The sequence below is a fragment of the Rhinopithecus roxellana genome, chromosome 17 (assembly GCF_007565055.1).
Source record: "Rhinopithecus roxellana isolate Shanxi Qingling chromosome 17, ASM756505v1, whole genome shotgun sequence".
Lineage (NCBI taxonomy): Eukaryota > Metazoa > Chordata > Mammalia > Primates > Cercopithecidae > Rhinopithecus > Rhinopithecus roxellana.
The window spans coordinates 79219531-79234253 of record NC_044565.1 but is presented as its reverse complement, the minus strand read 5'-3'; the positions used below and the strand labels follow the sequence as shown (position 1 = coordinate 79234253).

General features: G+C 40.7%; 1 protein-coding gene across 3 annotated transcripts in view; it reads left to right on the top strand.

Moving 5' to 3' along the window:
• EIF2AK2 (eukaryotic translation initiation factor 2 alpha kinase 2) overlaps positions 1–14293 on the top strand; it is a 63559-nt gene extending 49266 nt beyond the window's left edge. For 2 of the 3 annotated variants that reach the window (XM_010373136.2, XM_030921645.1), the window contains 4 exons: positions 3210–3338; positions 9727–9828; positions 11470–11523; positions 11602–14293. In XM_010373136.2, the coding sequence (XP_010371438.1) occupies positions 3210–3338; positions 9727–9828; positions 11470–11523; positions 11602–11724 (408 nt within the window). In that variant the 3' untranslated portion in view covers positions 11725–14293. The remainder of the gene's footprint in view (positions 1–3209; positions 3339–9726; positions 9829–11469; positions 11524–11601) is intronic. The other variant, XM_030921646.1, reaches the window with a different exon arrangement.
• Positions 14294–14723: the final 430 nt, after the last annotated feature.

Here is a 14723-nt window from a genome sequence, read left to right as displayed (position 1 = left end):
TGTAGAGTTGGTCATGCTTTCACTTTGGGATAAATCATACATATAGTTAAATAACAAAGAAGCACAATTATTTCTATATACAATAATTTGCAAATAAATGCAGAAGTATAGGCATTAAGTTCCTCGTCCTCAGAATGAATTAGCAAAATTCTGACTGGCGCCTACCCACTTACCTGCCAACTATGTCCTGCACTGTATATACCCTGTGTCATGGACTGATCTTTTCTTGCGTCTATTTGCAGAGAATTTTTGCTCTTGCTGCGGTTGCTCAAGGGTCAGACTTTATTATTATTCTTAAATTTTTAATTTTCTTTTCTTTTTTCTTTTTTTTTTTTTTTGAGACAAGGTCTTGCTCTTTTGCCCAGACTAGAGTGCAGTGGCACGATCACGGCTCGTTAGAGCCTTGACCTCCTAGGCTCAAAAAGTCCTCCCATCTCAGCCTCCTGAGTAGCTGGGACCACAAGTGTGCACCACCACACCTGGCTAATTTTTTGTTTTTGTAGAGACAGGGTCTCACCATGTTGCCGAGGCCGGTCTCAAACTTTTAGACTCAAAGCGATCGTCTTGCCTCAGCCTCCGAAAGTGCTGGCATTCCAGGTGTGCTCCACTGCACCCGGCCTGAAGCCCTGATACTGAGACTTCTTTCATCTTCTATAACTTTTCTAGCTCTCACTACTACAGTTGTTGATTTATCTCCTTTAAGAAAAGATACAATAAAGATGTACACCTTTTGGGTTATGCTTTGCAAAACAGTAGCTGTAGGTAGTTTTGCCAGGAAATGGTCTTTACCCAATGCGGCCCCTCTTACAAAAGTCTCCAAGTGTTTAACCACTTTCTGTTGGAATCTTAGGAACTAGACCAAAGGCACTGAGAAGGGGCATAGGGGTTTCTGGAGTGAGGACTTCTTATCCAAGTCTGCTTCTCTCTAAAATGTTCAGTCTCCTAAAGCCCAGGCTCTGGTCATCTTCAGCCTGAGCATCAGCCCTGTTCCTGTGCCTCCTATGTGAAGTTTGTACCCCTTTATTTTGTCTAGTCATAACTGATTAGACAAAATGTGACATTATTGTTTTTATTTATTTTGGTTTTTGTTTTTTTGAGACAAGGTCTCGCTCTGTTTGTTGCCTAGGCAGGAGTGCAGTTGCATGATCTCAGCTCGCTGCAGCCTCAACCTCCTAGGCTCAAGCAATCCTCCCACCTCAGCCCCCCACATAGCTGGGACTACAGGCACAGGCTACCAAGCCAGGCTATTTTTTGATATTTTGTAGAGACAGGATTTCACCATGTTGCCCAGGCAAGTCTTGAACTCCTGAGCTTAAGTGATCTGCCAGCCTTGGCCTCCCAAAGTGTTAGGATTGTAGACATGAGTGGCAGTAGAGTGATCTTAACTCACTGCAACCTCTGTCTCCCGGGTTCAAGCAATTCTCCTGCCTCAGCCTCCCGAGTAGCTGGGATTCCAGGCCACCACACCTGGCTAAGTTTTTGTATTTTTAGTAGAGACAGGGTTTCACCATGTTGGCAAGGTTGGCCTTGAACTTCCGGGCTCATGCGATCTGCCCGCTTCAGCCTCCCAAAGTGCTGGGATTACAAGCATGAGTCACTTCGCCTGGCCCACTTTTTCTTTTTAATGAACTATAAAAAGTGATCTGATATTTTTACTAGATAGCCTCATCCAGCTTAGATATTTACATGGCTTCATACATTCAATTTTCTCTTTCTTAGAGTCAGGTGATAGCCTTATGTGGGCCTAGCAGTTCCACTTGCAATCCCAGCATATTCTTACACTGCAGCTTGAACGTAGCATAGGAATATTTTCTCTTCACATCCACCCCACATCTGTCTACAGCTTTCCATCTGTATTATTGGTGTTAGGCTCCAATCAGACTGTTAATTGAATTCTAATCCAACTGCTAATTGCTGCATGAGCCATCATCTCAGGCTGGCTTCTCGGAAGCTCCTCCTTCAGCCTTCCCTGGGCTTGTGGTCTCTTCCCTCTCAGGTACTTACTAGGTAGAACCTCTCATAAGTGCATTATCCCATAGAGTCTGTGTGTATAGCCTAACATTGTATTAAAAGTCCAGCCTTTTCAAAAATAGCAAAATATTAATTTTCTCATCAACTACCTTCCTGTTTTTATGGTCTTTAGAATATTGGTCAGTATAGCTGGGTGTGGTGGCCTGTGGTCCCAGCTACTTGGGAGGCTGAGGTGGGAGGATCGCTTGAGCCGAGGAAGTTGAGGCTGCAGTGAGCCATGATCATGCCACTGCAATCCATCCTGGATGACAAAATGAGACCCTGTCTCAAAAACAAACAAAAAGAATATTGGTCAGTACCTCCTATGACCTGGGCATGGTGGCTCATGCCTGTAATCTCAGTACTTTGGGAGGCCGAGGCGAGCCGATCACTTGAGGTCAGGAGTTTGAGACCAGCCTGGCCAACATGGCAAAAACCCATCTCTACTAAAAATACAAAAAAATTAGCCAAGCATTGTGGCACATGCCTGTAATCCCAACTCCTCGAGAGGCTGAGGCGAGAGAACTGCTTGCACCCAGGAAGCAGAGGTTGTGGTGAGCCGTGATCATGCCACTACACTCCAGCCTGGGCGACAGAGTGAGACTCCATCTTACAAAACAAAACAAAACCCCTCCTATAAAGCTGTGGAGTCAGAATGACCACTTCTATTCTGTTCTTCCTTTTAAAAAAAAAAAAAAATCTGCTTAAAGAATTGCATGGATAAAAATATTTCAGAGCTAGTTATTAGCTTCCAATAAACTTGCTATGCCTTCACGGTGGAAGGGATATATTAAGAAGTTGTCAGAGGCTTGGAGAAAAGACCCCCAGGAGAAATTCTGCACAGGCTAATCTGCAGTATTGTTGGGAATGGAACCATTCCGAGAATCTCAAAGTTGGAAGGGGTCTTAAGGATGTCTACTTCAGTCCCTATCAGATCGTGGACTCATATTTGCAACATTTCCTCTAGTGGTTGTTCAGCCCTATCTTGGGATGGGGAACTGTCTAACTCCCATTCTTTGGACAACACTATTAGGATATTAGGATATTTTAAAGCTAATCTTTAGGTCATTTCCACCCTATAGTCCTGGATCTTTTCCCTTGGACCATGCAGAGTGAATCCACCTTTCTATGTATAATTAAGACATGTGGTAATAGTATGTCAAGTTGGTACATGTAAGTTAAATATTTTTTTTTCATAGCCAAGTAATATATTCTTAGTAGATACAAAACAAATAAAGATTGGAGACTTTGGACTTGCAACATCTCTGAAAAATGATGGAAAGCGAACAAGGAATACGGGAACTTTGCGATACATGAGCCCAGAACAGGTAAGGTCTCTTTCCTGTCTCTCTATATTTTACTTATTTTATTTTTAAAATTATAAAAAGAGTAGACCCTTCTTATATAATTAAAACAGTACAGAAATATATACTGAAAATTTCCCTTACCAATTCTCTTCCACCCGTATCCTTCTCATCAGTTTATTCTTTATCCTTTTAGATAATGTTTTGAGTTGTAAAAACATACAAACACAAATATACACCCAGACTTTTTTACATAAACAATTATGTGCATACATTTTTTCAAGGACTTATTTTGTTATTTTGTGACTGTATAGCATAATCTCTCCATATTAGTTCAAATAGATCTGCCACATTCTTTTCTTAGCAACTGTATTGTATTTCAAAATATAGAGATACCATAATTTAACTCTTTTTAAAATTTAATCGTATTTTTTTGTTCTTATTTTGTTTTAGAGACAAGGTCTTGCTCTGTTACCCAGGCTGGAGTGCAGTGGTATGATCATTGCTCACTGCAGTCTCAAAATCCTGGGCTCAAGCAATCTTCCCACCTCAGCCTCCTGAGTAGCTAGGACTAGATGTGCATACCACCGTGCCCAGCAAATTATTTTTATTTTAATTTTTATTATTTATTTATTGTAGAGACAAGGTATCACTATGTTTCCCAGGTTGTATTTCACTATTTTCTTATCGAAGGGTATTTATTTAGGTTGTTTACAACTTCATAAACTTATAGACATTCCTCCTTATTTTAGATCCCAAGAACAAGTAATTCTATGATAATCTGTGATAGATTTCTTGAGGTAAAGTGATTGAATAGATTGACAACTGCATTTCAAATTTAATTGCTGTTTAATTGTCATTCCAAAACAAGTGGTTCTAATAATACTCTCCCCTCGGGCCGGGCGCGGTGGCTCAAGCCTGTAATCCCAGCACTTTGGGAGGCCGAGACGGGCGGATCACGAGGTCAGGAGATCGAGACCATCCTGGCTAACACGGTGAAACCCCGTCTCTACTAAAAAAAATACAAAAACTAGCCGGGCGAGGTGGCGGGCGCCTGTAGTCCCAGCTACTCGGGAGGCTGAGGCAGGAGAATGGCGTAAACCCGGGAGGCGGAGCTTGCAGTGAGCTGAGATCTGGCCACTGCACTCCAGTCCGGGCGACAGAGCGAGACTCCGCCTCAAAAAAAAAAAAAAAAAAAAAAAAAATACTCTCCCCTCAAAATGTATGAGATTTCTGCATCATCATACTCTCCAGTGGTCAGTTTTGGGCAGTATGTCGAATTAGGAGTATCTTGCTCTTTTAGTTTGTATTTTCCAGATTTTTAGTAAGGTATGCCCTCTTTTCGTATATTTACTTATACATTTTCTGCAAATTCTCTACTCCTATCCTTTCCCAATTTCTCATAATTAAGTTCTCTTTTTCTCATGTATCGGTAAGGAATCTTGATATATATTGGGTGTTGATTCCTTATCTGTTAACTATATTATAGAATTTTTCTCCTTGATTGTTACTTCTTGTTTATAATGCCAATTTTTTTTTTTTTTTTTTTTTTTTTTTTTTTTTTTTTTTTGAGACGGAGTTTTGCTCTGTGATGTCACCAAGGCTGAAGTGCAATGGCATGATCTCAGCTCACGGCAACTTTTGCCTTCCGGGTTCAAGCAATTCTCCTGCCTCAGTCTCCCAAGTAGCTTGAATTACAGGCACCCACCACCATGCCCAGCTAAGTTTTGTATTTTTAGTGAAGACGGGTTTCACCATGCTGGCCAGGCTGGTCTCAAACCCCTGACCTCAGGTGATCCACCTGCCTCGGCCTCCCAAAGTGCTGGGATTACAGACATGAGCCACCAAACCCGGCACTGCAGCTTTTAAATTGTCATATTTATTAATACTTTCTTTATTGCTGCAAGGTTTCTCATTTTTATTTTGGAGGCTTCTACTACAAGATTATGAAAATATTTTTTGGTTTTACGAACATAAAAATTAACTGCAATTTGAATTAACTTTTGTGTATGTATGAGAAAGGAATGTAACTTGATTTTCCCCCTGTGAATATACAGTTGCTTCATCACTATGTGTTAAGCAGTTCATTATTTAAATGCTATTTTAAGGAAAATTTATAGAGACAGAAAGTGAAACAGAGGTTATCTGGAGGAAGGGAGGAATGGGAACTTCTTGTTTAATGAGTATAACTTCTGTTTGGGATGATGAAAAGCTCTGGAAATAGATAGTGGTGATGGTTATACAACATTGTGAAGGTAGTTAATGCCACTGAATTGTAGGCATAAAAATGGTTAAAAGGGTAAATTTTATGTAATGTCTATTTTACCACAATATTATTTTATGATATATAAAATTCCCACACATTCATAGGTGTGTTTCTGGACTTTGTTCTGTTTCATTGATTTATTTTTTATTTCTCTTTTTAATATTATGCTATTTAGATTATTGTAGCATTATAAAATAGGCTTTAGTATTCAAACAGCAGGACCTGCCACATTATTCTTCAATTTAAAAATGCTTTTAGCTGTTCACATTTACAATTCCAAATGAACTCTAGAATCACCTTGTCATCTTCTGTAACTGGTTTTGAGGTTTTGATAGCAATTGCATCAAATTTGAGGATTCAGGTGAGGAACACTGATATCCTTATATATTTGAGACTTCTCCAAAATTGGTATTTTCCCTCACTTATTCAAGTCATCCATCAGTCAGCTTTTGCCAGACTATGCTGTGGTAACAAATGACCCCGGTTTCTTAGTGGGGCAAAAAATACCAAGGGTCTATTTCTTGCTCACATGACAAGTCGGCAGCAGTCTGTCTGGCTTCAGTTTTGCTCCGTGTGTCTCCTTCATTCCAAGACCCAGGCTGAAGGAAAAATGCTATCTGAGTCACTGCCATCCTCAAGGCAGAAAGCAATGGCAGAACCTTGTGATGGCTTTTACATGTTCTGCTCAGCGGTGGCATACATCACTAAACATCATTGCCCAGAGCAAAAAGCATCGCCCAGCTCAAGGCAGTGAGTGAGGATGGGGAAGAGTAATCCTCTCACTAGGAGGCCAGCACAGAATTGAGGGCAATCGTACAACCTACCTCAAAGCCACTTTTATACTCTTCAAGATAGATATAATTTATTATGCTATGTATATGCTCTCTCTCTCTCTCTCTATATATATATCTATACATATCTATATATATATATATGTTTTTTTTTTTTTTTTTTTTTTTGAGACAGGGTCTTGCTTTTCACCTAGGCTGGAGTGCAGTGGCATCATCATAGCTCACCGCTGTGCAGCCTCAACCTCCCTGGCTCAGGTGATCCTCCTGCCTTAGCCCCCTCAGTAGCCAGGACTACAGGCGCAAACCACCAACACCTGGCTCATTTTTTTGGGTATATTTTGTAGAGACTGGGTTTCACCATGTTGCCTAGGCTGGTCTTGAACTCCTGGGCTTAAGTGATCCACCTGCCTTCGCCTCCCAAAGTGCTAGGATTACAGGAATGAGCCACGGCGCCTGGGCATATTGTTTATATTTTTGAAGCTTTCTCCAAATCTGTATTGCATTTTGCTATTAAAATGAGATCCCACGCTTGAATCCGGGAGGTGGAGGTTGCAGTGAGCCAAGATCGCACCACTGCACTGCAGCCTGGGCAACAAGAATGAGACTCCATCTGAAAAAAAAAAAAAAAGAAAAGAAATTCCATATCTCTAATTTGTTATTAGTGTAGCTGTTAATTTTAAAAATATGTATCTTGATTTTTAATTGTGGTAAAATACACAAACATAAAATTTACCGCCTTCACCATATTTAAGTGTATGGTTTAGTGGCATTAAATGTGTTCACATTGTTGTGCTTTCATCACCACCATACATCCACAGATTACTTTTCATTTTGCAAAACTGAAACTTTACACCCATTAAAGAACCCTATTCTCCCCTCCCTACAGCCCAATCAACTACCATTCTACTTTCTGTCTGTATATTTGACTGTTCTAGATGCCTCATATAAGTGTAATCATGTAGTATTTACCCTTTTGTTACTGGCTTCTTTTACTCAGCATAATATCCTCAAGATTTATCCATGTTGCAATATGTCAGAATTTCTTCTTAAGGCTGACTAATTCCATTGTTGTGTACACCACATTTTGTTTATCCATTTATCCATCAATGGACACTTAGGTCGCTTCTACCTTTGGACTGTGGTGAATAATGCTGCTGATGAACATGGGTGTACAGCTGTTGATTTTTAAATATTTGTCTTATGTATAGTCTCATTATTTGAATGTGGTTTTTTGGGGGGTTGATTGCTTTTATTTTTCACCTTTTGGGACTGTTTATCCTATTTTAATTTCTGATTCGTAAATGCCCATTAAAGACTATTTTGCTGATAATACAGCTTTCAAAATATGTCTACTATTTTGTCATCCAAGAATAAATACACTGAGCTATCTGATGGTTTGAGAGTCTAGAATGGGCCGGGCGCGGTGGCTCAAGCCTGTAATCCCAGCACTTTGGGAGGCCGAGACGGGCGGATCACGAGGTCAGGAGATCGAGACCATCCTGGCTAATACGGTGAAACCCTGTCTCTACTTAAAAATACAAAAAATTAGCCGGGCGACGAGGCGGGTGCCTGTAGTCCCAGCTACTCGGGAGGCTGAGGCAGGAGAATGGCATAAACCCGGGAGGCGGAGCTTGCAGTGAGCTGAGATCCGGCCACTGCACTCCAGCCTGGGTGGCAGAGCAAGACTCCATCTCAAAAAAAAAAAAAAAGAGAGTCTAGAATGGAGAAGGCACGCACTTTTTCCTTTTGGGGGGCCACTTGGCCTAAAAAGTATAGAACACTAAAGAGAGCCAACGGCTCTCTTTAACCTCCCACTGCTTTCAATTATCTCCTGCATGCTGTATTGATGCCCTCACACTATTTGGTTAAAAACACTCATCATTTTACTTTACTTTTTATTATGTGTGTGTGTGTTTTTTTCTATTTAAAAACCTTTTGTTGGCTGGGTGCAGTGGCATACGCCTATAATCCCAACACTCTGGGAGGCTGAGTTGGGCGGATCACCTCAGATGAGGAGTTCGAGACCAGCCTGGCCAACATATTGAAACTCCATCTCGGCCGGGCGCGGTGGCTCAAGCCTGTAATCCCAGCACTTTGGGAGGCCGAGACGGGTGGATCACGAGGTCAGGAGATCGAGACCATCCTGGCTAACATGGTGAAACCCCGTCTCTACTAAAAATACAAAAAACTAGCCGGGCGAGGTGGCGGGCGCCTGTAGTCCCAGCTACTTCGGAGGCTGAGGCAGGAGAACGGCGTAAACCCAGGAGGCGGAGCTTGCAGTGAGCTGAGGTCCGGCCACTGCACTCCAGCCTGGGTGACAGAGCGAGACTCCGTCTCAAAAAAAAAAAAAAAAAAAAAAAGAAACTCCATCTCCACTTAAAAAAAAAATACAAAAATACAAAAATGAGCCAGGTGTGGTGGCATGTGCCTGGAGTCCCAACTACTCTGGAGGCTGAGGCAGGAGAATTGCTTGAACCTGGGAGGCAGGGGCTGCTGTGAGCTGAGATCATGCCACTGCATTCCAGCCTGGGTGACGGCAAGACTCCATCTCAAAAAAAAAAAAAAGCAACATTTTGTTGAGGAACAATTTATACACCATAAATTGCACAGATCTTAAGTGTATATTTCTCCGTTTTGACAAATGCATACACCTGTGTAACCTATAAGCCTATAAAGATATAGAACATTTTGCTCTTTCAAGCTCCTTTCCAGTCAATGCCTCCTCTCCACTGATCAGAAGCAACTAGTGCTCTGAGTTCTATCCCCATAGTTTAGTTCTTCCTGTTTTTAACCTTCATATGAATGGAATCAGACAGTAGGTACTCTTTTGTATTTAATTTCTTCATTCAAAATAATATCTTCTAGAAAAACTTTATTTGTTGCTCATACCAGCAGAGAATTCCTTTTTATTGCTGAGTCGTAGTCCATTGTATGAATATGCCACAATATGTTTATCCATTCTTCTGTTGTGGTCTTTTGAGTTGTTTCTAGTTATGGAATATTGTGAATAAATACGCTATGAACAGCTGCAGTGCAAGTCACCTACGGGGTGCTATTTTAACTGCTTTATCTGCTGCATCTCATTTACCCTCACAGTTAAACTCTGTGGTTGATACTGTTGTTATCCTGATTTTATAACTGAGATTATTCCCATGTTAACCATTAATTTACACAGAGGATTCAGCTATTCAGGCGGGACAGATTTGAACCTAGGCAGTCGGACTCCACAGATCTTGCTAATAAATAGATGTTGTGTGATGTGAGATGTTTTGGTCAAATAACGTTTTTGGGCTTTAGAAGGCTGGATATTTATGTAAGGAGTGTAACAAAGGTAAATCTATTTTGGTCTCTTTAGATTTCTTCGCAAGACTATGGAAAGGAAGTGGACCTCTACGCTTTGGGGCTAATTCTTGCTGAACTTCTTCATGTATGTGACACTGCTTTTGAAACATCAGAGGTAAAATGATCTCAAAGAAAGAGTTAAATAAGAAAAATTATTGACTACTACCTTCAGAGTGCTGCTGCAGACAGTTCTTGCTCTCACGTGAGGATGGGCTTGAGTATATTAGTATCTGACTGCAAATGAAATACGAATTTTCTGTCTTTCAAGGTTTGGCAAAGACCAAACACTTTGTTAAAAACCAGAAACTTTGATCTTCCCTGGAAGGTAGCACATCTCATAAGACTCGTAAGACTTGTCAGTCAGTAAAATTTTATTGATTGACTGCTTTGTGTAAGACACGGTGCTAAGTGCTATAAGGGTTGCAAAATAAACAAGCCTTGGCCAGGCACAGTGGCTCACCCCTGTAATCCCAGCTTTGAGAGGCCAAGGCGGGCAGATCACTTAAAGTCGGGTGTTTGAGACAAGCCTGGCCAATGTGGTGAAATCCCATCTCTACTAAAAATACAAAAATTAGCTGGGTGTGGTGGCACACACCTGTAATCCCAACTACTCAGGGGGCTGAGGCAGGAGAATCACTTGAACCTGGGAGGTGGAGGTTGCAGTGAGCCAAGATCACACCACTGCACTCCAGCCGGGGTGACAGAGTGACATTCCATCTCTAAATAAATAAAGAAAGCCTTGTTCTCAAGGAGCTTATTTTCTAAAAGGGAAGATAATATAAGAGAATGCCGTAAGCATTTTAGGAGAAGGCATGAAGTCTGTGGAAGCAGCTGGGAGGGAGATCTTTCCAGCTGTAAGGACTTAGGTTTCATGGAGACATCTAAGCTGGGCTCTGAAGGATCTGTTGGCTTCTCATAGGTCCAAAACAGAAAGGGTGATTCTAGCATGGAGGTGGGAATGTACAGAGTGTATTTGGGGACAGCAGGCAGTGTAAGTTGTATTGGAATATATAAGTTACAAGGAAGTAGTAGTTGGTGAGGCTAGAAAGATATGTTGGGCTAACTTGAGGAAAAAATGACTTTCTTGCTTAGGCAGTGGGAAGTCACCATAGGCAGTAGGCAACCAGATATCCCACTCTTTTTTTTTTTTTTTTTGAGATAGAGTTTAACTTTTATTGCCCAGGCTAGAATGCAATGGCGCGATCTCGGCTCACTGTAACTTCTGCCTCCAAGGTTCAAGCAATTCTCCTGCCTCAGCCTCCCAGGTAACTGGGACTAAAGGCATGCACCACCATGCCTGGTTAATTTTCTTGTATTTAGTAGAGATGGAGTTTCACCATGTTGGTCAGGCTGGTCTCAAACTCCTGACCTCAAGCGATCCACACACCTCGGCCTCCCCAAGTGCTGGGATTACAGACGTGAGCCAGTGCACCCAGCTGGATATCCTACTCTTAAGCTCAGGAAAGGGAACTTTCCTGGAGTCAATAACCTTATCCTCTGTAAAACAGTTAGAAGTACCTATCACTTAGGGTTCCAAAACGCATGAAGGTAGATTGTGAAGATAATGCACTTAACACTTCACGTCATAATGCAAGGATGGTTATTAGATTGGGGGTAGGGTAGGAGACAGGGAATCCTGCTTGCTTCTTGGCTACAGACTTCCCCAAAAATCTGGAAATATCCTACATTTCAGGTGTCCTCAGCCTTTAGTTCTGTTTGTTTTTCCTAATATATACCTATCATTTTTTTTTTTCAGTTTTTCAAAGACCTACGGGATGGCGTCATCTCAGATGTGTTTGATAAAAGAGAAGTAAGCACTTGAAAATCATCAGAATTTTATTTATTTCAGTGTTTTATTTCTTACTGTTGACTCTCACTGTCATTGCAGAAAACTCTTCTAGAGAAATTACTTTCAAAGAAACCTGAGGACCGACCTAACACATCTGAAATACTAAGCACCTTGACTACGTGGAAGAAAAGCCCAGAGAAAAAGGAACGACATACATGTTAGAGCCCTTCTGAAAAAGTATCCTGCTTCTGATGTGCAATTTTCCTTAGATTATCTAAAATCTGCTAGGGAATATCAATAGATATTTACCTTTTAATGTTTCCTTTAATTTTTTTACTATTTTTACTAATCTTTCTGCAGAAACAGAAAGGTTTTCTTCTTTTTGCTTCAAAAATATTCTTACATTTTACTTTTTCCTGGCTCATCTCTTCATTCTTTTTTTTTTTTTTTTTAAGACAGAGTCTCGCTCTGTTGCCCAGGCTGGAGTGCAATGATCCAATCTTGGCTCACATGCAACTTCTGCCTCTTGGGTTCAAGTGATTGCCTCAGCCTCCTGAGTAGCTGGATTACAGGCATGTGCCACCCACCCAACTAATTTCTCTATTAAGAGACAGGGTTTCACCATGTTGGCCAGGCTGGTCTCAAACTCCTGACCTCAAGTAATCCACCTGCCTCAGCCTCCCAAAGTGCTGGGATTACAGGCATGAGCCACCATGCTCAGCCACATCTCTTTGTTCCAAAGATGGAAAAAACGCCCCCAAAGTTTCTTTTTATGATATTAATGAATCAATCAACTCATACCTATTTATTAAATTTCTACTGCTTTTAGGCCAAAAAAAATAAGATCGTTCTCTGCCTCACATAGCTTACAAGCCAGTCGGAGAAATATGGTACTCATAAAAAAAAAAAAAAAGTGATGTACAACCACTTTGGAAAACAATTTGGCATTATCTAGTAAAGTTGAATCCATGTATACCCACAAAACTGTCAATTCTATTCCTACATACATCCTTACAAGAATGTCCATAAAACCCTGTTTATAATAGCCAAAAGAACAGGGAACAACCATAATGCCCATCAAAAGAAGAATGGATTAAAAAATTTATATTCACACACAGGGGTACTATATAGTATTGAAAACAATTGAATTACAGCTAAATGTAATAACGTAACACAATACAACTCTTGGGAACATAATGTTAAGCGAACAAAGCAGGTTTTCAGAAAATATATGCAGAATAATTCTATTTATATAAAGTTCCAGAGCGTGCAAAACTAAATCATTTTGTATAAGAATGTGATGAGACAACAATGGGAAGGAAGGGAATGAGAAATATTAAATTCTGGATGGTGGTTATCTTTCAGGGCGGGGAATTATGTGATTGGGGAAATGGACTTTCAAAGGTAATGGTAACTTCCTTAAACTGGATGGTAGGTCCACTAGTGTTTGCTGCATAGTTATACATTTTATCTTAAATACATTTTGTATCTATTTTATCAACTGCTTTAAAGACAACTATGCTGTAAGGCAGTGGCTAAAAACAGAAAATAGTCCATCGGGAAGGGTGAGATGGCTTTCTACTGAGCACATTGCTAGAAGTGACAGCCCAGTGGGCCTTCCAAGTATATGCCAGGGTGTTAGATGAGTAGAGAGGAGACCACCCAGGAAGTCTGGACAAGGGGCCTGGCATGAGCTCTGGAGAAGATATATTTGAGGAACACCTGGGTGTGCTAGTTTGTTGTCCTGAATTTCTGTAGAGAATGCTGAAAGATAATTTAAATTGCATCTTAGAAGACCCTGAAGGTTAATTTCAACTTAGGGCAATTGTTTTAGTTTGTTTTCTTATTGCCATAAATAGATACTTGAGGCTGGATAATTTATAAGGAAAAGAGATTTCTATGACTTATGGTTCTGCAGGCTGTACGAGAAGCATGGCACCAGCATCTGCTTCTGCTCAGGCTGCTTCCACTCATGGAGGAAGGTGAAGGACAGCGGATGTGCAGAGATCATATAGCAAGAGAGGCAGCAAGAGAGTGAGGGAGAAGGGCCAGGCTCTTTTTTAACAACCAGCTCTTGAGGGAACTAATAGATTGAGAACTCCTTGCTTCTCCTCCCCAGCACACCCCACCCCCAGGATGGCATTAATCCATTAATGAGGGATCTTCCCCCATGACCCAAACACTTGCCATCAGGCCCCACCTCCAACATTGGGATCAAATTTCAACATGAGATTTTGGGGGACAAACATCCAAACTATAGCAGCAACCAACTACCATTCTAAAACTCCCATGTGAGTTTAGGATTTTAAAAAAGGGCCACATTTAGGTTAAGCAAAAAGTGAAAATACGGTAAGAGAAAATACTTTCATAAAGGCTCTAGAAAGTGTTCATAAAAAGCAGTTCATACATTTTTCACGTAAGGTTCATCAATAGATGCTAAAACTGTTGGATGAAAATCTGTTGTGGAATAGGAATCTTCATAAGGATTTAAATATAATCCTACAGAAGATATATCAATTATACAGGGGAAAATGTACCTTTACAATGGTCACCACAATGACCAAGTGATTCAATTTAGCATCACCCAAGGTGGAACACCCTAACATTATGCCCCTCCTGATGTGATTTAAGAATTTTACCTATTTAGTTTTCTTGCACAAAGTGTTAAACTGGAATTTAATCATGAGGAAATTATTAGACAAATCCTGAATGTAGTCATTATATACGATGATTGACTTGGGCTTCTCAAAAAGTCAGTGTCATGAAAAAAAAAAAAAGAGAGAGAGACTTGTAAGATTGAATGACCAAATGCAATATTTGAATCTTCATTGTATCCTGGATATTCAAAAAGACAAAAGCTGGACACAGTAGCTCCTGCCTGTTATCCCAGCATTTTGGGAAGTCAAAATGGGAGGATGGCTTGAGCACAGGATTTCGAGACTAGCCTGGGCAACACAGTGAGTTCTCATCTCCACAAAAAATCAGAAAAAATTAGCTGGGCATGGTAGCATGCATCTGTGGTCCCAGTTACTTGGGAGGGTGAGGTGGGTGGATCACTTGAGCCTAGGAGGTCAAGGCTGCAGTGAGCCATGATCATGCCACTGCATTGCAGCCTGGGTGACAGAATGAGATCCTATCTAAATAATAATTTTTAAAAATACAAAGAAAACAACAACCCAGCAAACAGGCTATAAAGACATCTTTGGGACATTTGAGAACAT